Source organism: Nyctibius grandis, chromosome 15, assembly GCF_013368605.1.
Source record: "Nyctibius grandis isolate bNycGra1 chromosome 15, bNycGra1.pri, whole genome shotgun sequence".
NCBI classification, from domain to species: domain Eukaryota; kingdom Metazoa; phylum Chordata; class Aves; order Nyctibiiformes; family Nyctibiidae; genus Nyctibius; species Nyctibius grandis.
Window position 1 is genome coordinate 7,367,660 of NC_090672.1, and position 21,820 is coordinate 7,389,479.

At 48.1% G+C, this 21,820-nt stretch overlaps 1 protein-coding gene across 1 annotated transcript; it reads left to right on the forward strand.

The window, feature by feature from the left end:
- Nucleotides 1-50: 50 nt before the first annotated feature.
- On the forward strand, nt 51-3,981 carry WFIKKN2 (WAP, follistatin/kazal, immunoglobulin, kunitz and netrin domain containing 2). Its single transcript, XM_068413482.1, has 2 exons — nt 51-251; nt 2,470-3,981. The coding sequence occupies exons 1-2, from the start codon at nt 51-53 to the stop codon at nt 3,979-3,981; spliced, it is 1,713 nt and encodes a 570-aa protein (XP_068269583.1).
- Nucleotides 3,982-21,820: the final 17,839 nt, after the last annotated feature.

A 21,820-nucleotide genomic window follows, 5' to 3' on the forward strand; every position in this document is an offset into this window, starting at 1 on the left:
CAGAACTACCTCCAGCTCGGTCACTGCCGCTGCCCTGGAGAAGTTCTGAGATGTTGTTGGTGCTGTTCACTCGGTGGATGTGGATCTTGCTGGGGAAGAGCAGCGTCCTGTTGCTTCTGGAGGTCTCTCTGAAAGGGAGAGCTCTACCTCCAATCCGCTATTCCCACGCTGGGATATGCCCCAATGACATGAACCCCAACCTGTGGGTAGACGCGCAGAGCACTTGCAAGAGAGAGTGCGAAGCTGATCTGGTGAGTGATGCACGTTTTTATCTCTCCGCGTGGTGGGCGAGGGGGTTTGTCGGGGGGCTTGTTTGCAGCGCAGTCTGGTTCTGTCCCAGATAGAACGGCGCTGGCACCGTGCGGGACTTGATGCAGACAGCGCACGTATTTAATTGACCCGTGACCTATATAAAATACAAAAGGTTTGATGAGTTATCAGCTAAGTGGGGGGGGGTGTGGCAGCTGTCCCTTATGCTGATGTGGGCACAGTGCTCGCTCTCTTTGATCATTCTCCTCGCTTTCTTGTCAAAAGAAACATCTGAATTTGATACTCCAGAACTCAGCATGCCTCGGGGCCAGTCCATAGGATTTTAGCAGTGTCACCACGCTCTTTGTTGGTGGTGGCCATCACCAATGCTTTATATTCCTGGGAGGAACCATGTATGAAATCATTAGATTTAACACGTAAAGCATCAGCCTTCACTGCACTTGAAACACAAAGCGTGCTTGGAGTGCAAAACAGGGGCATGGTTAGAATGACCAGGCAGATGTTCTCTGTGATGCTCCTGGCTCAAAATGTGCTTAGCTTACAACCCTAAAATTCATTTTTCAACCTGTCAGCACTGCCAGCTCAAGCTGGCATCTGAAAATACCTGCTCGTCCTGCCTCTTACATCATGTCCAACAGCAAAGTTCCTGCAGCCCAAACCAGGCTGACAGCAACATGTACCACGCTGAAAAAAGTCATTGGGTTTATGTTCTGGAGCCAGGTTGTTTCTGCAATGCTAAAAGGAGTGTGTGTGGTGGTGGTGGGGAATAGAAAAAAAAGGCTGGCCATCAAGTAAGCAAAGAGATGTGCTCAGATGGGTCCCATGTGTCATGAATGAAGGTGCTGTTTTTACTTTTGCCATTCCCAAATCAGCCCCCTTTACTTCAACTACCAGGTGCAGCAATGAATATTAAAACACTTGCAAAGCCCCAGCAGCAGCAGCCGCAGAGGACGTTGTTTTAATAATTTACCGGTCAAAAACTGAAAGCCAGAAGCCACTGGCTAAAAAATATTCGCTTTTGCCTTGTGGCAGCACAGAGTCCTGGGACCTCGCACGGAGTCAGTGGTCTGCAGGCAGCCAAGGGCTCTGCCACCAACTTTGCTAAAGCCACGCTCCTCAACCTGAGCCAAAAATTTTGCCCGTTCTGGTTTCTAACTTTGCTTCTGAAACCCAGTAATGTGTCGCTGAAAATGGGGAAAGAGTTATGTTATTAGGTCATCTTTTTCCCAATAAGGAAAGGCTACTGAGCTCAGGGGAAGCTGTTTAGTTTGGTAGCTTAAAAACCATTTTGTTCTCACTTACAGAGAAAGCCGTTGGATTTTAGGGGGGTCGTAGAGGTTTAACACAGAGTGGAAGTGTGCCCTGTTGGGTACATGGTAGCAGTGTTCATGGTCCCTTAAAGTAATCCATAACAACCCAGCAGCTGTGATTGCACATATCAAATACCTTTTCTGCATAGAAGATGAAAATTCTGCTAAAATTAACTGCAGTTTAGAGCTGACTGTAGCCGAGACGGGGTGTAATAAATCACTAGAAGAGCGATGCTGCATTTGAAAATAGGACTAAAATAGGACAGAGAAGCCATAATGAGCTGTTGTGGGTTTGTTTTTCTAAATACCATAGAAAAATTATTTTTGGAGCAAGAATTTCCTTACTTTTGAGATATTCTATTATTTCCTCTACAATGTGAACAATTACAAATCCTTGGCAGTTTCACCTCCAAGAGTAGGCTGCTAGTCTCAGAGAATTCAAATAATACTTTACATACTTCTGTGGAAAATAAGAAGGATTACTGCCTACAGCCATATGATAAGACTTTCCATCCGCTCTTGTTTCTCAGGGCTTGTCCCCAGGCATTTCGGAGAGTGCAGAAGGGGGGTTGTTGGTTCGGTAGTCAAGAAGTCCACGTGACTCTAGGAAAGACTTATGATGAGGTTAGTGTTTAAGAAACAGAAATACATTTTATTTCTTGAGAGTCTTGAAGTGCTTCAGAAACCCCAGTGTGTTTAGACACCTCTCGGGAAATGTTGGAGGGATGTTTCTGCTCATTGCCAGTGGGTTTCACACCACAGATATCTGTAGCACACCAGGTGCCCTGAGTTAACACCTTGAAAGTTTCTGGGCCCTCTGCTTGCTAGGTCTCTAAAAAGGACTTTACTCTGTCCCCAGTAATGATCGGGTCATTTTCTTTCCCCGCAGGAGTGCGAGACCTTTGAGAAGTGCTGCCCCAATGTCTGTGGAACAAAGAGTTGCGTGGCAGCGCGGTACATGGATGTCAAGGGGAAAAAAGGGCCGGTGGGAATGCCCAAAGAGGCAACCTGTGACCGTTTCATGTGCATCCAGCAAGGCTCAGAGTGCGACATCTGGGACGGGCAACCCGTCTGCAAGTGCAAGGACAGGTGTGAGAAGGAGCCGAGCTTCACCTGTGCCTCTGACGGGCTCACCTACTACAACAAGTGCTACATGGATGCAGAAGCTTGCATCAAAGGCATTACACTGAATGTAGTCACCTGTAGGTACCATCTTACCTGGCCAAACACCAGCCCTATCCCACCAGAAACAACAGCTCGCCCTACTACTGCCTATTCCGAGACAACGGTCATTGATATCTTGCCACCTGCTCTAGTGAACAACCCCGTCCATCAGTCAGTCTATGTGGGAGAGACCGTCAGCTTCCTCTGTGATGTTACCGGGAGGCCTAAGCCAGAAATCACATGGGAGAAGCAGGTCGATGGGAAAGACAAAGTCATTATGAAGCCAAATCATGTCAGAGGCAATGTCGTGGTCACCAACATCGCCCAGCTGGTCATCTATAACACCCAGCTCCAAGACGCAGGCATCTACACCTGCACTGCCAAAAACAGCGGTGGCCTTCTCAGGGCTGATTTCCCTTTGTCAGTCATCAAAGGAGAACCCACATCCAAAGAAGCTTCCCAAAACAAAACGCATTTTCCAACCGATGAGTGCCTGAAGCAACCAGACAGCGAAGACTGTGGGGAAGAGCAGACCAGGTGGTACTACGATGCAAAGAAAAACAACTGCTTTACTTTCATCTATGGAAACTGTAACAGCAACCTCAACCACTTTGAGACCTACGAGAACTGTATGTTAACGTGCATGAATGGCCCAATCAACATTTGCAACCTGCCAGCCCTCCAAGGCCACTGCAAAGCCTATGAGCCCAGATGGGCCTATAACAGCTTGACAAAGCAGTGCCAGTCCTTCATTTATGGTGGGTGTGGAGGCAATGAGAACAACTTTGAGAGCCGGGAGGCCTGCGAAGAGATGTGCCCATTCCCGAAGAACACGCACTGCAAAGCTTGCAAACCACGCCAGAAGTTGGTGACAAGCTTCTGCAAAAGCGACTTTGTTATCCTGGGCCGTATAACAGAGCTGACCGAAGACCAAGACTCGGGACATGCCCTGGTGACAGTGGAGGAGATTCTCAAAGATGAAAAAATGGGATTAAAATTCCTGGGGAAGGAACCACTAGAAATCACACTTTTGAACATGGACTGGAGCTGCCCATGTCCCAACATGACCACAGTGGATGGCCAGCTCATCATCATGGGAGACGTCCACAACGGCATGGCTGTCCTACAGCCAGACAGCTTTGTGGGGACCTCCAGCATCCGGCGCGTGCGGAAACTCCGCGAAGTCATCCACAAGAAAACCTGTGAGCTTTTGAAAGAGTTCCTGGGATTGCATTAACCTCCTGCACACGTGTCAGCCTTCCCGATCCGTGTGTTACGTAGGGCTAACGAGCGCTAGGCTAGTGCACAAACTAAACCAGCTGCTTGAAGATACACCGTAGGAATTATGCAGAACCCTTATTTTAATCCATTAATGATGCTTAGCAGCAATGTAGTATGGTCTTTGGCAAGCACGTAAAACAGCAGCAAAAGGCTATTAATCTTGCACTGAAATCAGTCCGTCCATATAGGAGTGCCATTTAACTAGATGACTCACTGCAGTAATTATACAATTTTTATGTAGCTTCCATCATAAATGACGGAATTCATAGCATTTGTTTAGCTAATTGGTACATGGCTAAGTAATATATAATGTCAATTTAATCTGTCTCATTTACAGTATGGAAATGCTATGGTAAGTCATTCTAAGTAAGTCACACTCTTGTCTCCTTATAGCAGCACTAATATTTCAAGAGAAAAGCCTGTAAATTATTGTCTATATTTACAATTGTGCACCTTTAACCAATCTATGCGTTATGAATTTGCTTCTTTTAATTGAAATTTGCCTAGCAGTTTTCTTTGGAATGTACCTCGTTTTTAAATGGCAACTACTACCTATTTTGCAAACCTTACTGGAGAAAAAAACTCCCTTGATCCTATGGCCAGGACAACAGGTCCCTGTAGAAGCTCAAGGCACAGTCTTGCCCCGAAATGCCTTTTCTGTCATCAGAACAAGGGCAGCAAACACCCTCACTCCATTGCACTTCCCTATTTTTGTTTTAATCAATATATTGTCTATCACAAAAAGTCCAAGGCAGAAGGGCAGCAGTGTGCTGCCAGCTGTCTTGCTTTTGAAAAGCCTTTACACCTGAGCCCATGCAGCAATTTATGGCTTATTTTCATTAGAAATCCCACTTTTGTAGGCGAGAGAGTAAAGCAAGAGGAGTCAGAGCAAAATTCAAAAGAGAAAAGCACAATATGCAGTCCCAGACTGTATTACGTGGACAAAAAGCTGCTGAAACCCAACGGCACAGACACAGGCACACAGCGTGGACACTCTTTAAAGGCATTTATCACTCTGACCCTTTTAGAGCACTCTTTCAAACCACGGAAAACATTTTCTGCCAGGCCACTGTATATACGCGTATGAATAAATACCCTAAGACAGACAGCACGGGCTGCAGGTGTGAGCGCGTGCATACACGTAGGATTGATCCTTTTAACATTCGTGTGTCCATAAATGTAACATTTGCCTATGCAAAAAATCCTTAAATAAAGAAAAGGCTGATCCTGGAAAAATCCTGCCTCTGCTAAGGACTGTCATTGCAGGGAAGAGGGGCGGGCGTGGCACGGCCAGCCTTGTCCTTGCTCTGTGTTGGGCCGGTTCAGGGAGTTATTACGGCCGTGCCCAGAGCTTTCTGCCTTGCACAAAAGGCCAGTCAAGGCTGGAGCAGTGTCAGACACGTTTGGGCGAGAGGAAGGAAGAGCGCTGGGCACGGTAAGGGCTTGGGGAAGGAGATGAAATAATAGGCAGATGCTGGGCTTCAACGTGACCTGGAAGCCTCTCAACCCCCCGAAGCCTGAACACATTGGGTATTGTGCTGCTGCAGGGAGGAAGAATAACAGCGAGGGTAACAGCTTACACCTGGGGTCTAAAATGCCGTCTTAACTCTTACTTGTGGTGAAACCCCTGGGAACAAAGCAGCGCTTAAAGCCAAACGAGAGTGCAAGTGAAGTGCTGCGCGGAGACCCAGGGCTGTGCAAGGCGCAACGTGTCTCCCAGCCGCCTTCGGGCGTGCGGTCCCGGTGTGCGAGGGCTTGCTTGCACGGGGGATCCTGGGGGACACTGTGGGTGAGTTTTCCAATGCGGTGCAGTGCGAGGGGACACAGAACACGCCAGCCCAGCTCCCAGACACGGTATGGCCACACTCAGGCAGTTCCTGCCCAAACCTACAGAGCCGGGTGGTTTCCAAGCCCTGCAGTGCCTGCGGGATGGCTCTGCGGTGTCCGTGGGACGCACGGGCGAGAGTCAAACCCAGCTGCCACCCCACACCGGCCCCACATGTGGATGTGGTCCCCGCTCTGTTACGGACCAGGCTGAACTGTTCGGCCTGTGGTGCCATGCAGGAGCTTTGGCTGGGACCAGCTCGGTGCCAGCAAGCAGCCCTGCGGTGACAGGTCACCCAGAGAAGACAACTATTGGATGTGACCAGCCCCGTTGGGAGCGACAAGCCGTGCTGTGAGCCTGCCGGGGCACACGGGGCTGTGCTCGGCTGCACAGGAGCACCACGGCTGCCCCGAGGCGGAGGGAGCAGTGCCATGGGCATCCCCTCGCCTGCTCACCGGGGAAACACCATCCCTGGTCATGCCAGGAGCACTGAACCTCCCCATGGCATGGGACTGAGCCTCACCCCGAGCCTCACCTTCTGACCTTGAAGAATTTAGCTCTCCACTCCAAGCTAGTATTTTAGTTCAGCTCCTTATTAAACCCTTAAGAAGCCTAAAATTCAAGTCTGACCAGTCAGCCGGCCTGAGGAAAGCCTACGCATAGGGCCAGGCACTAAAGGATGTCGTTAAAGCAAGGCTAATAGGTATTTGCATGCAGCTCCTGATCAGAAAATCCCTTTTGTGTTGCTCATGCACTCAGTTTTCCATCCAGCTCTCTGGGGTGCATCTCTCAAGGTTGTCAGAAAGTTGGAAGGAAATGCCAGTATTTAAAGTTTGTATTAAATGTATGAGAGGGGAGAGAGAAAGGGAAAAGCCTACCTGATTCCTTTCCTTGCACGACAGCTAGCTGGGAAGGAGCATGAGCACCTGTTTGAGGCTCCAGGGAAGAGCTGGAGGAAGGATGCCACCTCCAAAGCCATGTGGCCACGGCCATTGTCGAAGCTCTCCTCCGCGTGCGGACACCAGAGGAGCAGCATTTCCCGCAGACACCAGTCCAGGAGGCAGCAAGGGAGCAGACCCATGTTAGCTGGGTCTGAGACATGCAGGAACTCCCCAGGGTTCAGGGATGGATCTGCAGACACTTCTGGGGAGGCAAGAGGACAGCGCAGAGCTGCTGGCACCAGCGCAGAGTGCCCACCTCGCAGTCGGGAGCGAGGATGAAAAGCACAACACGTGAATCTGCAAACCCTGCAGGCAGAGCTCGATGGGAACCATCCAGCGAATGGATCCGAAAATGAGTCACAGGTTATTGTGCAAACCGACTGAGCAGCCCAGCGCTATTAACGGGGGGTCAAAAGACCAGCAAAAAGGTGATGGCGTGAAGCTTCTGCCCAGGGGACTGCTAGAGCCCGTCCAGATTACGTATAGGGCCTGATGCACAAGGGCCCCACGTTGGCATGCACGGAGAGATGGCTGGATGATTACTCAGAGATAGGATCCTGCATCACTGCAAAGCCCAGAGCAGCTGAGGTCAAAGGAAAGAGGAAATTGAGTGTGTTCTCATTGCAGGGGCTTGAGATGAGGTCAGGCAGAAGTTTTTATGGGCACCCAGCTCCAGAATTAGGAGCAAACAGAGATGATGACGCCATTGGAACATGATTCAGACAGCAAAGGTATTTAAGAGCTTAGTTCCCAGTTGTTTCAAAGGGAATTAGGAACCCCTGTGAGAATGACCGCCTGGCCATGGGTCTCGGTTCCTGAGGGAGGTGGCTGTGACGAAGGTCATGCATGGCTTCAGCCAACAGCTAATGGCTTCCTGCAAAAAGGAGGAGTAATTCAGCTGGCACCAAATTAGCACCTTGTGCCACGAGACCCACTTCCTCCACCTGAAGCATCTTGCGCCCCAGTTTGCTGTAATTCCTGCTGTGTGCACGTGCTGTGAAGTTCCCTGTGTAGATAATTACCATGAAAAGATCATGGCCAAGCTGGGTATCTACACCGAGGCTGGATGGAGCCAGGTTTTCAAAGGCACGGCTGCAAAAATGTCACCCTGAGCGAGAACTTCAAGTTTAGAGCCTGTGTTTTTATACCAAATATTTAGTGTTTTCCCCTTCGCTGGCACTGGTTACTGATTGACTACAAGTGACCTCCAACTGCCTTATTGATTTACAGCGGCTGTCAAAGGACAAAAAATGAGCCCCATGTCCAGGATCTGAGAAATACTCTGAATGGAGGTTGCACAACTGAATACATGTTCTGCCAGCTCTTTAAATCTTGAAAAAGAAAAAAAAAAGTCAGCTTGAGCTCCTGATCTACAATGCAAACACCAGCGGGATACGAAGATAACGCCGCAGCACTAGCGGACGTATCTATTAGCCAAAAAAGCGGCGCAGCCTGTTTAATTCACAGCTATTTATGGCTGGACAAATGATATGACATTCAAGCCTGAGAGTGTAGAAAGCGAACGAAAAGTCTTCTGAAGGCTGCTCTGCAGTTCAGGTTTCAGAGTCAGGAAACGCTCTGATTTCAGTGTTTTACTCTGTGCACATCCCTGTTACCACCTTCCATCTCAGCCGGCCCTCCCCGGTGCCAGCCTGTGCCGGGTGCTCACCCATCCCACCGCTGAGTTGTGCCAGCACCATGGGCTGGAGGGTCTCCTCCAAACCCCAGGCTTTGCTGGTGGACACGGACCTGCAGGTGCTGCGGAAGCCCATGGCCACGGCAGCTCTGGCAACGTCATTGAGCACAAAACCCAACGGACATGAACACCCACGTTTCAGGATTACGGGCAGTTTGGGGTGGGGATGAGCCTCCTCCAGATCCCCTGGGGTATGAGCCACTGGTGCTGACAGGATGGAAAGGGCCATGGGGCTCGTCTCACCCAGCAGTTCCTACCCCCTCTCATTTGTCCAAGCGATGGCTAGAAATGCAGGAGGAAAGGAGAAGGCTGGAGAAAAGAGAATGAGGAAAAGATTCATCTAAAGAGAGGAGGGTGAGCATTTTTTTTTGCCTTAAACTGGTACGACAACATGGTAGTTAGACTGGATTAACTGGCATTAAAAGGAACTACCCATAAGGGGTTTGTGCCTTCTCTTCCTCCTTCGTTCCACTCCTAACACACCCAAACCAAGGGGGTGTTGTGACACGTGTGAAGGACATTACTTCCTCGACTGTTTGAAATAACTAGAAAAACAACAGTAATAAATCTCCAGGATCAGATGGTATTCACCCAAGGGTAAAAGCACTCACAGAAGAAACTGCTTAACCATTAACTGCAGTGGATAACCTTTGCTTCAGTCTGCGGCAGGACCAGAGGGTGGAAAGTGGCAAACATGGGGCTAATTTTAGAACAGGGTTCCTGGGGGCTGGGGTATGGAAACTCAGCAACTCTGGTAGAAACTGTAATAGAGGTTAAAACTCACAGCTGAATGTGGTGTAAAGAGGAAGAGTCTGTGGACTTCAACAGAGGGAAGTGGTGCTCCTTAATGCTTAACTTTCTTTGAAGCAATCACGAGAACAGCGATGGTCCAACTGATAGAGTTGACTTGGATCAAGGCCTTAGAGCAACTTCCTCACCCAAGGCTTTTAAAGACACTTAGCTGTCCTGCAGGGAGAGGTAAGGTGGTCTCTTGAGCCAACAACTGGTTGAAACATGGGAAAGAAAGGGTGCGATGGAAAGGTCAGTTTTCACAACGAAGGGAAGTCATTGGCAGCATCCCGGGGACCGGCGCGAGGGCCTGGACTGCTTGATGTAGATGGTCTGGAAGAGGGATGGGAGAGGTGGGTTACAAAGGTGGTTGTTGAGATCAAGTTATTTAGAACTGCAAAAACACAAGCTGTGAGGAGCTGTAGAAGGGCATCGTAATACCAAATGACAGGATGACAAAATAGCAGATGAGATGCAATATTAATATACACAGAGGGAAAAGTGAGTCCTAGCTGTGCATTCCTGTGATAACTTCAAACAAACTGTTCCCATTCGAGACCTGGATGATCCGTACAGGGGTCTGACCAGGGCGGTCGGTCCAGCCTGCCTCTGGTCTTGCACATCGCACCTCTCAAAACAGCACCAGCCCTTGACAGCTTGCAGCCCTCCCATTACCAAAAAAGCCTACAGACATCTCAAAAACCCAGCAGCACGTGCACATCATGCTCAGACTGGATTGGTTACTGCCTTGCTAATAAAATGCTACTTGCTGTTAGAGACTTGCTCCTAAGATCACCAGATGAATCCCAGCCCCATAAAGTCAAATCTTGCTAAAATTGGAACCTTACCTCCATCTGTCCTCATAAGCACCCTGTGCAGCAGGAGGGATGACGGCCACAGGCACACACCCGTCCAGCTCCAGAGCCCCGAGTCTCTTCGGAAGGTGTCCCACCATGGCTGCATCTACGGTGCTTGGGGAAGACGCTGGGAATCACAAAGTTCCGTTGGGAAATGATTCCAAGGTTGGCCTTGGCCAAGTCACTCCATCCCTGGACAGAAAGCAAAGTGCAACCAGGATATTATAGAGATGGCTGTGGGGCAGAGGAGATCTCAGTGTCCTCAGCAGGACTCACCATATAAACAGGCAGGGTCAGGTTCTCCATCCAGCAGTGTCCAACACATAGAATTTAATTACATGAGCCAAACCCAAGCACCAGCATCCAACTAGTCACACACGCAATTATCGCACCCAGAATGGAGGACCCAAGGTCTTCCTCACATGGTCACATCTTCCTATTTTTGCAATATTTGGGGTGCAAAGGAAAAAAAAAACAAACAATCCTTCACCCCTCAGCACTGAAATGCCCTCAGATGGCTGGAAATTGGGGCAGGAGCGTCCAGCTACTGCGAGCGCCTGACACGAGATGGCGTGTGGCATCACGGTTTGGGGACCTCGCACTTCACTTCGCATCTGCCTGGTTTATTCGCTCCTTAAAGCGAAGCACTCTCCAGGTGTGGTTAGATTTGCCTTGCCCGAGTTAATCGAACTGTTTTGCACACACTGATCTGCAGAATTTAGATTTTCTAAGGGGAAAGCAACCCCCCTCCCCAGCTGGATGGCTGGTCCTTGTTTGACCGATTCCATCCTTGCTTGGTTAGTAATACAGCAGGAGAGATTTTAGGTTTATTGGGGAAAAAAAAAAGATATAGTAGGGAGTGTGATAAGGCAATCAAATCCATTTCCAGAGCTGCAGGAAAAAGACACAATCTGTAATTTATTTGAGGCTTTTTCTCTCCCTGTTTGCAGATTGCACAGTTTCTAAATATATTGGTCCAGTTATTCAAAATTATTCATGAATCTCTTCAGTGAATAATACTTGACCTGCAGATCATCCAAGAAGTGAATATTGCAATCAAATTCTGCATTTCTGCTGTAATTTATTGTAGCTACCAGATGTATACTCCTCAGGTAATTAACTCAGGATGAAACTCAGATTGTATATTTGATTATAATATTTGCAATTCACTATTTTTACTGTGCTAGCCAGCTCCAAAAGTCATCTAATCAAGAGATGGGCAGAAGTCTCTTATCTCTGACGTAACGCAGTCGGTGCTTTTATCGGTCGGTTCGGTGTTTCGGTGCAGGAGCCGCCATTCCCACGCTCGTGCGAGCGGAGCCGCGGGGCTGTGTACGGACACAGCGGGTTTGCACAGAGTCAGCAGAGAATAAACACAGGTTAAAAGGAAAAAGTTAATGGCACACTCCGATCTACTCATCTGTGTGATAAGCAGGACTTACACCAAAATCTCCTCATCCGTTGGGTTTCTGATGATGCTTTTCCCCTGAAAATATCAGGAGCACGGTGGGGTGGGCGTTTTTCTCCCCGTCTGTGCTCGGGATTATTCACTGTGTGTGTACGATAGGGCTGCCTGGAAGGGGGCCGCGCTCTGCAGACGGGGATGGAGAGACGCTCCTCACCTGTGGAGAGCTTCCAGTGACAGCCACTGCCCGGCGGAGCATCCTCGGTCCTGCTCGTAGGGGCTGGAAGGGCTGAACCACCTTTCTGCAGTTGTTACTTGTTGGGCTGTCGGTTACAGAAATATCTCAGTGCAAAGCAGTTAGAGATCATGAATCGCATCCCCCTGTGTCACAAACTTGGCTTTAAAACCTTGTTATTTCTTTTAAATAAATAAATTCTTGGGTGTTTCGGTCAGTCTTTTAATTCACCTTCAGACGGCAGAGCCTTTCAGCGAACACGGGTTTCAGCTTTGCTTTGCCACCACCACCATTAAACATATACTCTTTTACTCACTTTTCGTTGTGAATGGAAGTTTAAGGTCTCATTTAATCACATAATCCCCAAGGCAGGAGCTTTCAGGAGTCTCTCAACCTCGAGGACTCCCGTGAAGGTCCGGAGGAGCAGTGTTGCCACCTAGGGACCTTCTGCGAGCTAAAAAAACCCAAGTTTTCTCCCAAGCTGGGCTGCTCCGATGGGTTTCACTCGGGTAGCGGCTGTTTGCCCGCTGGCTGTAGGTGTGCTGGGAGGGAAGCAGGTTTTGGAGATGGTCTTTTTGGCTTGGCTTTTGTTCTCCTGCAAAATTCCTAGCCCTTGGGAGCTCAGCGATGTGCACCAGCCAGCAATCCTGCCCCGCAGCCGCCTCAGAGAGCCTGGCCCCAGCCCCTCCATCGTGAGCACCAGGAAGATATTCAGCCCGACATGCACCTCCCCACCTGTTACTTATCGATTCAATTTTTCACATTTAGCTATAAAAGTTTTTCACAGCAGACAAAAATTGAAGGAGGATTTGCTGCTCCTACCCTGGCAGGAAGATTTACACATGAGCAAATGATTTGTAACAACTACAGTGTAAGACAGATGGAGCTGCTTCTCCTGTTCACAAATTATTCACAGACTACGGGCTTGAAGAGGAAGAAATTTTTTCCTTGCTTTGTAAAACACACACACATGCATTTTTTTATTGTTATTTATGACTACTCTCACTGTAAAAAACACTCCTCAGAGCATATTTTGCAAAATTATTGCAGCTCACAGGTTGTTTAGTTGGTAATCTGGAGAGAGGACAGGTTTGGTTTTGTTTTTTTTCCCTATTCTCCTTTTTTTTTAGTAATTGCCTTGACCAGTGAGACTTTTGTCACGGGTTTGAGCCTCTGGGCATTACAAGGTCATAAAATTTAAGTTCCTGGCCTCCACCTTTTTCAGCAGTCTGCTCAGGGGAGTGTATCGCAGAAACAGCTCCTGGGTTTTGCTGGGCGAGCAAAGCTCCTTAAATCAAGCTCCAGGGCAAATGCTTGTGACCGACCATTTGAGATGGCGTTCTGCAAGTGCTCCCGAGCATGGTGAAAAAAGTGCTGTTTCTAGAAGCGTTTCTGGCAAGAAGGGAGATTTCTAGAGGCTCAGGTGCCACCACCGGAGGAAGAGGTGGGAGATGGACACATAAATATAAACAGGGACCCCCGACACCCTGAAGGGCTCAGAAAGATATTTCTAGGTAGGACATTTGGGGTTTTGCTTATATTCCATATTTCCTACATAAGGGGCTAGTTTTCTTTTTCTGAATAAGACTTTCTTTTCCCTGCTTCCATAGCTAGAATTAAATGCACCTCCATGTCCTCGGCAATGGCGTGCGTGGGGGCAGGTCTGCGATCCAGTTGTGCTGCATTTGTGTGTAATTCAGATTTTCCTTCTTGGCCAGCCAGGTAAGCGAGGCAGCTCCAAGGCTCACTCTTGGGGTAGCTGCATCCAGGAGTCACACAGCCCCGTGAAACAGGCATTGCTGCAGTCTGCCTAATAAAATCTAACAGTTCATTAAAAAAAGGAAAAAGAGAAATATTATATTTTTTGCCCTGAAGATCCAGACGCTGCTAGGTGCTAACTAGGTCACTACTCAAATCCCTGTCTTTATGGCTTGTGTGTTCCAGATGTAACCATGTGTGTCTATGTCACAGATCGATTTGTTGTGCAAATCATGTAACATATGCAAAACTCATTGGCCTGTGAGCTGAGCAAATACACAACCGGTCTGCAAATCCATTATTGGTAGGAGCAGATGGGTTGCTTGCTTAAATAAATGCATTTGCAAACTCCTCTAGGTCTGCTTTCAAAACCACCAGTTTGTTTATATAACATGGTGTAGCCAGGCTCCAGCTCTGCTCACCAAACCTTCCCTGGCCTGGAGCTCAGGTGCTTTCATTTTTGCATAAATAAAATCTGCACATGAATACGTTTTTGTAGACATAACTAAAACACCCCTCTCTTCTGATTTGTAATGTACGAGTAAAGCATTGTTTACGTTCACGCACTGTTAATTGGAATCATCCATAATACATCAGTTGGAGACGGAGCAAAAAAGACACAGAATAAAAATATCTACGATGACCTGGTCCTGCAAATGCTGAGTAACTTTATGCTCTGGCGCAGAAGCTGCCTTGAACAAAATACTTTTTTTCATTCCTTCTGGAGCTGCACATGGGGGCTGGCTGGAGCTGGCAAGAGCAAGGCAGGGAAATAAAGAGCTACATTTTCCCTTATTCTGCCGTTGCATCCTCAGCTGACAAAAGCCATCGACGGTCTGGGGAAAAGCACATTTGTTTGCTTTGTGGCTGCTTGGGTGGGTGTTGCTCATTCACCTGGGGGAACCCACTTCCACCCAGCACAGTCCTCTGTCCTGGCTGGACACGGCCAGCTCTTGCACAACCGTACAGCCTGCGACCCGCCACCGCTGCCCAGGCGACCAGAGACCTTCTGCTGGAGAGGAGGAGGAGGAGGAGGAGGAGGAGGAGGAGAAGGAGGAGGAGGAGGAGGAGGAGCAGGAGGAGGAGGAGGAGGAGGAGGAGGAGAAGAGCATGCTCACGTGGCTCATCAGCTGCCTGCATAAAAGCAAGCTGGTGGTTTCAGCCCTGTCCCTGCAGCACAATTGCTGAGAGCACATGCACATGGCAGGCTCTCAACGGCCACCTTTGTTGGCAGCCACGGGCAGGAGCGCGCTGGCCGCTGACGTGGCACCTGGCCGTGTCACCGTGTCACCTGGCCCTGTCCCCTGCTCCTGGGAGGCTGCACCAAGAGGAGAGCCCTGCCTTCGGCCACGAGTGTGGGCTCAGACTACCTCCTTCCTAATTTTTATGCTCACTTTTATGTCTTAAAAAGAAAACAAAACGAAGAAAAGTGCCCAGCAGAGGAGGGAGGAGGTGGAGACATTTCCCCTTTGATAGGTCCTTCCTCTTTCTTCATTTCCTTATTTCCCCCCTTCCAGTTTCTCCCCCTTCCTTTTGAAACAGGGCTACCATGACACAATAACGGAAAAGCTGTTCCGATTTTAAATAATTGCTTTAAAAAAAAACCCAACAAACCCAGAGGATGAAGGCGTGTGTGTCCCCCCCCAGCTGCTCTGCCACCCGCAGCACCCGGCATCGCCGACCGCCCCGCTTGCCGCGCTGGCACTTCTCGGCAGACACCCTCCCACCCTGGCAAAAGTCAATATTTACATTTGTCACATATATTTTTAGTGCATCCGAGCCGCAGCCATGCCTCAACCCAGCCTTGTGGGCCAATTGCCACGATGAAAGGCACCTCCCAGCAAATGTTACTTCATTTCTGGAAGGACTGAGGAAAATAAAATCCCCAGGTGACTCCTGGCAGGAGCTGGCTGCAGGGTCCCAGTTTCACCAGTTCTTCAGGTTCTTCCAGTTCACAAGGCCAACGTGCACAGTGAAGGCACTGGCTCTGCAAGTGGCCTCCCAGTACCTGACCTCAGTGAAGGCAAACAACTCTTAGAGCAGCAAAGTGCCCAGCGCAGACCCCTCACCCTGGGCTGACTGCACCACGGAGAGACCATCAGGGTAAATCCGTTGGGTTTTGGTGGTCTTTTGGGGTCTGCTTCTAAGACGACTTCAAAGATTTACCAGTAATAGTGACTAATTTCCAATTTTCCTTCTGTCTCGACTGGCTTGCCCCCATACTGCCAGGACGTCATTGAGTGTTGCACACCGACTAACGCCTTCGCTGTGGGCACCACACAGCCCGGGTCATCCCCAGCAAACAGGATTTGTGCCCCTGTGATTAGCAACAGTCGCTGCTGTTTAGTTACACACATGAGCCCCCTTGAAAACATCCCCGTAAAGCAGCTGTCCCCAGTTTAAGCACATCCTGATTAAGCAGAGGATGTTTTACAGATGGAAAGTAAATAATACTTTCCCTTTTCCCATGCTGCAAGAGGGATTGTGCATTTCACGGGCGAATAAGGCCAACCTTCGTGGTGCCAAGGTCCACGGCTCACCTCGTCCCTGGCTCTGCAGGGGACGGCTGGTGGCTCCTCCATCTCTTCTCTGCCCCGTCCCCACCTCGAGGATGGGGACAGCGATACCACCCGGGGCTTTTCTAAGGATAAAAATCTGTTGATGACTGGGAGGTGCTTTACAACAGCAAGGTTTGCAGTGGTATTGCACCCCGAGGTCACCCAGAGCTCTCAAGTGAGAAGGAAACCTCACAGCTCCTCTGCAAGGCACAGAAACAGGGTTATACCTCGTGCTGACGGGGAACGGAGGCCCAGAGAAATCAGAACTGCTGCTGGAAGCCAGGAGCAGGCGAGCAGAGTGAGCAGGTCATATCCTTTCATTCCCAGCTCTCCATGGCATGATTTATCAAGTGGTTATGGAAAAAAAAAAAAAAGTAAAGAAATAGCTGGCTAGAGATTATACAGCCTGGGCTCCCCTTTGTCTTTCAGCCTGCCCAGATAAACGTCGTTATGGGAAAGGCTGGAGATCGGATACAGCCCTCAAGTTCAGGAGCTCTAAGGGGGAGTGAAAGAAAAGGCTCTGGATGAAGATAACCGCAGCAGTTATATGACTAATCCCAACATCTACAGACATTTTCCCCTCTGCCTGTAAGAGTTACGTGATTTTAAGCATCCTTAAGGAAAACAACCCCACTCTGGCTAGCAGATGACTAACTGCAAATAATACAGATATCTTTTTATATATGACAAAAGACCAAAATACCCAAGACGACAGTGCCCCGCAGAAGTGACTCCAAGCCGGGCACACAGCTAGCTCTTTCCAAAAGGCAACTGGGAACCGGACAACGCGAGACCCGGCCGCAGCACTCCCAGCCAGAATGAGCCTTTTGTTCGAGCAAATGCAAATCTCAGGAGAGGGAACGGGCCAGTCGCCACCCTGCAGCGATGCCCCCGGCAGCAGGGCCGGGCTGGACGGCCTCAGATCTCTCCGGAAAATCGGCAAAGTCAAAATCCTGCCTCTAACCACTCTGACTTTTGGAGAGAGTCATCTCAAAGTCAGTCTCACAGATAATCCCCATCTCCACTTACATATTGCTCGTTTTCTCATTTTATCAGGCAGACATTTAAGTATGTGCAGTCCATTTGTGCAGGCACCAAAAAGCCAAACTCACTGGAGATCTCAGAGCAAAATGTATTTTAAAATGCATTATTATCTGCACATTACCCACAGCACATGTGTAAAGAGGAAAAGTTTCAGTGACTGTAAAAGGCGAAAGTCTGTCCTGCGTAATTAAGGTTTCCCTCCCCACAGTACCTCTGCTTTAGGTGGACAGGGTCATCCTCTCCATCCGTCCTCCTCTCCTGAGCCTCGGTGGGCACGGTGGTAGAGCCGAGTTAGCAGGACTGTTTCAAGAGCAGCAGAGACCACGGAAATCAGCCTGGGAAGGGCTTCGGGATGCTGCAGGAAGGAAAGGGATAAAGTATGTGATATTACTACAGCAGGATTGTTTACAAGGTTTAAGAGTCCCACATTGCCACTGACAATTAACTATAGATCAGCAGAGGAACATCGTTCTCTACCGTAACTACGTGTATTTTTAGATAAATATGTTCCACAAGTGTTTTGTAAAGGAAGCTTCTTTGCCTAAAGCATCTGCTTCTTCTCAAGCCTCCAGTGGTACAGCATAAACCATGTTACTAATAACAATTGTTCCTGCATTTGTTTTTGAACATAGATCACAAAACACACAGTTTATTTGGGAGTGTCTGTATACTATTCTATTTCTGTTCTTCTTATTCAACCCCATAGAGTAAAACAGGCAACTGTGAGTCCAGAGAGGGACCCAGCCCTGCCCTGAAGAGATTACAGTCTCCATCAGATAATTCACTGCAAATTATACATGGTGAGGCACAGACCTCAGAATGGGGAGAACCACTTGGTTTGGGAAAGAAACTAAGAAAAGCAAGTTTTAAGGAAGACCTTGAAGGAAAACAGAAAGAAAAATCAAGAGGGGGAAACCTAGGAATTTTGAAGGATAAACAAGGTAAGAGAGAGTTTGTACAGCAAAACACTGAAAAAAGGACTGATTTGTAGGTGAGATCCAGACCCTACATTTAACCGATCTTCTGGTACCTGACTTGGGGCAGGGACACTGCTCCAGATACTGAATTCTTAAAACCACAAAGACACTAAGAAAAAATGAAAGACAACCTTACTGCCCTCTGAAAGTTCATCACCCCCAAACGCATGCCATCTGCTGAGGTGGTCATCAAGTCAGCCTTGCTCACAAGTCTCCGGTGTCCCCAGCAGCTTCGCTCACCTCCCACCAGCCACTGCCACATGGCATGCTCGGGGACAGCAAGGCAATCAGAGACCAGGTAGGACGGATGGCTTATAGACAGAGCAGCTCCACCACGTGATGCCTGCACCTCCCTCCTATTAACTGGGCTAGTAGAGTACGTCCCATAGTAGCTCATCAAGGCTATGCCTTCGTTTGTAGACTCAGCTGAGCAGGAACAAGCACAGTAAGTGCGTTGCAGCGAGGACAGTGCAAGACGTAAGTGAGGCAAGGGCAGGGAGAGGGGACACCGTTTATTAGGTCAGCTGGTGTACTTGGAAAAACTAGACACGCTTTCAGGCGCATAAGGCTTCCTTAGGTCTGAAATAGAAGCAATAACCTTAGAGCTAAATACAGGTTGAGAATAATTGTTCTGAGTTAAACTTCATTATATTAATGAATTAGGCAATTTGAGAGAAAGGATGATTGGTTCCTGTTGATCAAAGAGAGGAGAGTAGCCAGAGGACAGCTGATAATGTCATTTATGGCACAGAGAGGGTGAGAGATACAGGAATAATTAATGCCCAGGGATGGCTGGTGGTAGCAAAAATTACAACATAATATGCAATCAATACCTGTGTGATTTTTATATCCTAGAGTCAGGAATTTTAGTACTCAGATTGTCTTTTGAAGCAGTTTTGGAGACCTTCCTTCCTTGAAGGTCACGAGTGAGAGGTCAGAGATTCATTGGGTTGATCTCTTACCGAGTGTTTCTGTCCTTCACCAGCTGGTACAAGTGAATTTGAGTTGTTTGCCTGCAGTTGTTGCCACTAGACTGTCAAACCTGTGATGCAAACTGCACAGACAGGAGGGCAGAGGTAGGTCTCGGTCCTTCTGTATCACTTGGAAATCTGATTCCATTAAGCAGCTGTGGATAACTGCCAACACTTATGAGTTCATCACTGTCCCTTAGATATTTTGTTTCCTGTGAAGCACCAGTCCCAGGGAACCTGTGATTTCCTAAGGATCTAAATTTTCACCTAAAAATTAAGTTCCTAGTGGACTTGTAGAGAAAAGCTAGAACATTCTGAAATCTATTTAAGTCTATACCCAGAAGATAAATTAATATGATGTGAGGTTGATTATTATTTACAATTACCTCATAATTTCTAAAATATTCTTCGAGGCCTGAATCACAATTTCTTGATTTGGCTTGGCAATACTGAAATGAGTCTTTAAGGACAGCACTAACAGCCTAGAAGGCAGAGAGAACATCATTACGCCTGACTTGGAAATGAAATATCAATTGTTCTCAAGTAAAATACGATCTGTGGCTCAAAGCAGTTAATAAATATGAGTCGCAAATATCTGCAAAGTAGGTAGCTGCCCCAGGTGTTAGCAGTTTCAGCTGCAGTCAGGAATTTTGCACTATTCTCCCTAACTTGCCAAACAGTGGTGCTGCACATACCTGATCCTGAGAGACACAGACAGACCGAGAACCCGTTGGCTTCAAAAATACCTTGATATCTACAACATCTGGGACTCAGCAGGGAGTTAAAGTCTCAAGTATGGGCTTAAAACCACCGAAACTACTTTTGACAAGCCTGAAGCGATCTGTTGAAGACTGGGCAGACAGTTCACAGCACAGCTGGTGGCAGAACCCAGCAGCCTCTGTGCTGGCACACAGGATGCTTAACCTTACGGTCTAATGAAAATCAAAGGGGAATTTGTTTTCATTTGTAAAATCTGTATGCAAGTCTAATTCTGACCAGCAGCAACTTCAGTGGGTAGGCTGGTGTAAAATTTTCATGTGATTTGTACTGGAGGAATATATACTTCCATATCTATAGAAACACCCACAGAAATTCTTTGAGAACCACAATAGTCCATATGTGAGATCTCACTGCTCCGGAGGCCTTCTGCTCTGATGGTGGATGAAGCAGACTCTATATACCATGCACAATGAGAATCAAGTGCTTTATTTTTATATGCATGTCTTATTTCAAAATGTAAAGGTCATCTAATACATGTTAAGTGAACTGTACAATACAGGAGACTCTCAAAGGCCACAGAGACTAAAGGCAATAAAAGGAGGGAATGGTAGGTCAACCTCAGATGATGTTCACGAGACATACAGAAAAATAGGATGAAGCAATAGCCAGCTAACGTCTGATACCTGCTAACAGCGAATTTCAATGGAGACAGAGGAGGAAACCAACACAGAAAAGGGCAGTGACTTGCCCAGAGTCCTGGAACATGGGGTGCCTGAGTTGTCAGCTATTATACCATGTTCTTCACTAACCTGCCACCTCTTATCTCCATCAATGTGGCTAAAAACTCCCAGGCTGTTGCATTACTGGACAAGGCTGCCCAAGCAGCAAATTCACCCAGTTTCGTGAGACTGCAAGCATCTAGTATCATCCTTAACAGTATTCTGACATTCAGTAGTTGTTTACACTCTGTTTTTAGAGACAAAGTCAAGTCAAGTCAGCCTTAGCCTACACGGGGCGGAGGGAGAGGGTACCTTTCTTTGGCTAGAGCCTCGCGTGCTGAGGTCTCCCATGGCACAGCCGTTCCTGGCATCGAGCAGCTGAAGAGATGAGGTCAGGGAGAAGTGAAGGCTGGGTGAGAACAGAAGCGTGAAAGCCTGGTGCAGCAGAGCAAGTAGCGAGAGGCAGTGAACAAAGGGAGCAACGCAACAAGCCGGTCCTTCCGAGGATGCTGTGGGAGAGGCAGAAAAAACAAAGGAAGGGGTTATGGGTGCAGCAGGGAATTAATATCTTCTGCCAAGGAAAGAAGGTGGGTTTCCAGTTCGGTTTTTAATTGCACTAGCCAGCCCTGTTGACAGAACCTTCTCAAAGCAGCTCACAGGGGCACTAAACAGTAATTAAGGCACTACGTTCCCAAAGTCCACTTTTGTTTTATGCTATGGGCAATCTTGAAGCTAAGCGGCCAAGGGAATGCAGCGCAACGAGCTCCATGGGGCACAGAGCTGACAGACTGTTTAGATGTGATGGTGTCTCGGCTCTCAGAGGAGGAGAGGCTCTCTGATTTCAGGCCTCCAAAGTGCTAGATTACCAAATGAAAACTACAGCAAGTGCCACCAAAACTGCAGCCATCAATACTACAGACTGTTTTTAACAAACAAAAGCTGACAGAATAAAGGATGGGGGCTGAGGGATGTCTGCGCTGTACGCCAAGGTTTTTCTAAAAATATTTTACACCTGCTATTCGTTCCGCACACTGATCATATTTTGCCTATGAGGTAGAGAACTCGTAGTGCCAAAGGGAATGTGGTTTATGTTCCCGAGTCTTAATGCTTTTTCCCTTCTGTAAGGCAAAACTCCTTACTACCGTCACTAAAATAAAGCCAAGAGGACAAAAGTCATCCGCGCGCTGCCACGGTAACAGTTTAACTGTTCCTCTTGCTGATCTTTGGAAACAATCCCTTCAGCAGGATTTTACAGCTCTGGCACTTCGATCTAGCGAACTTTTTATGCAGCCCATGAGAG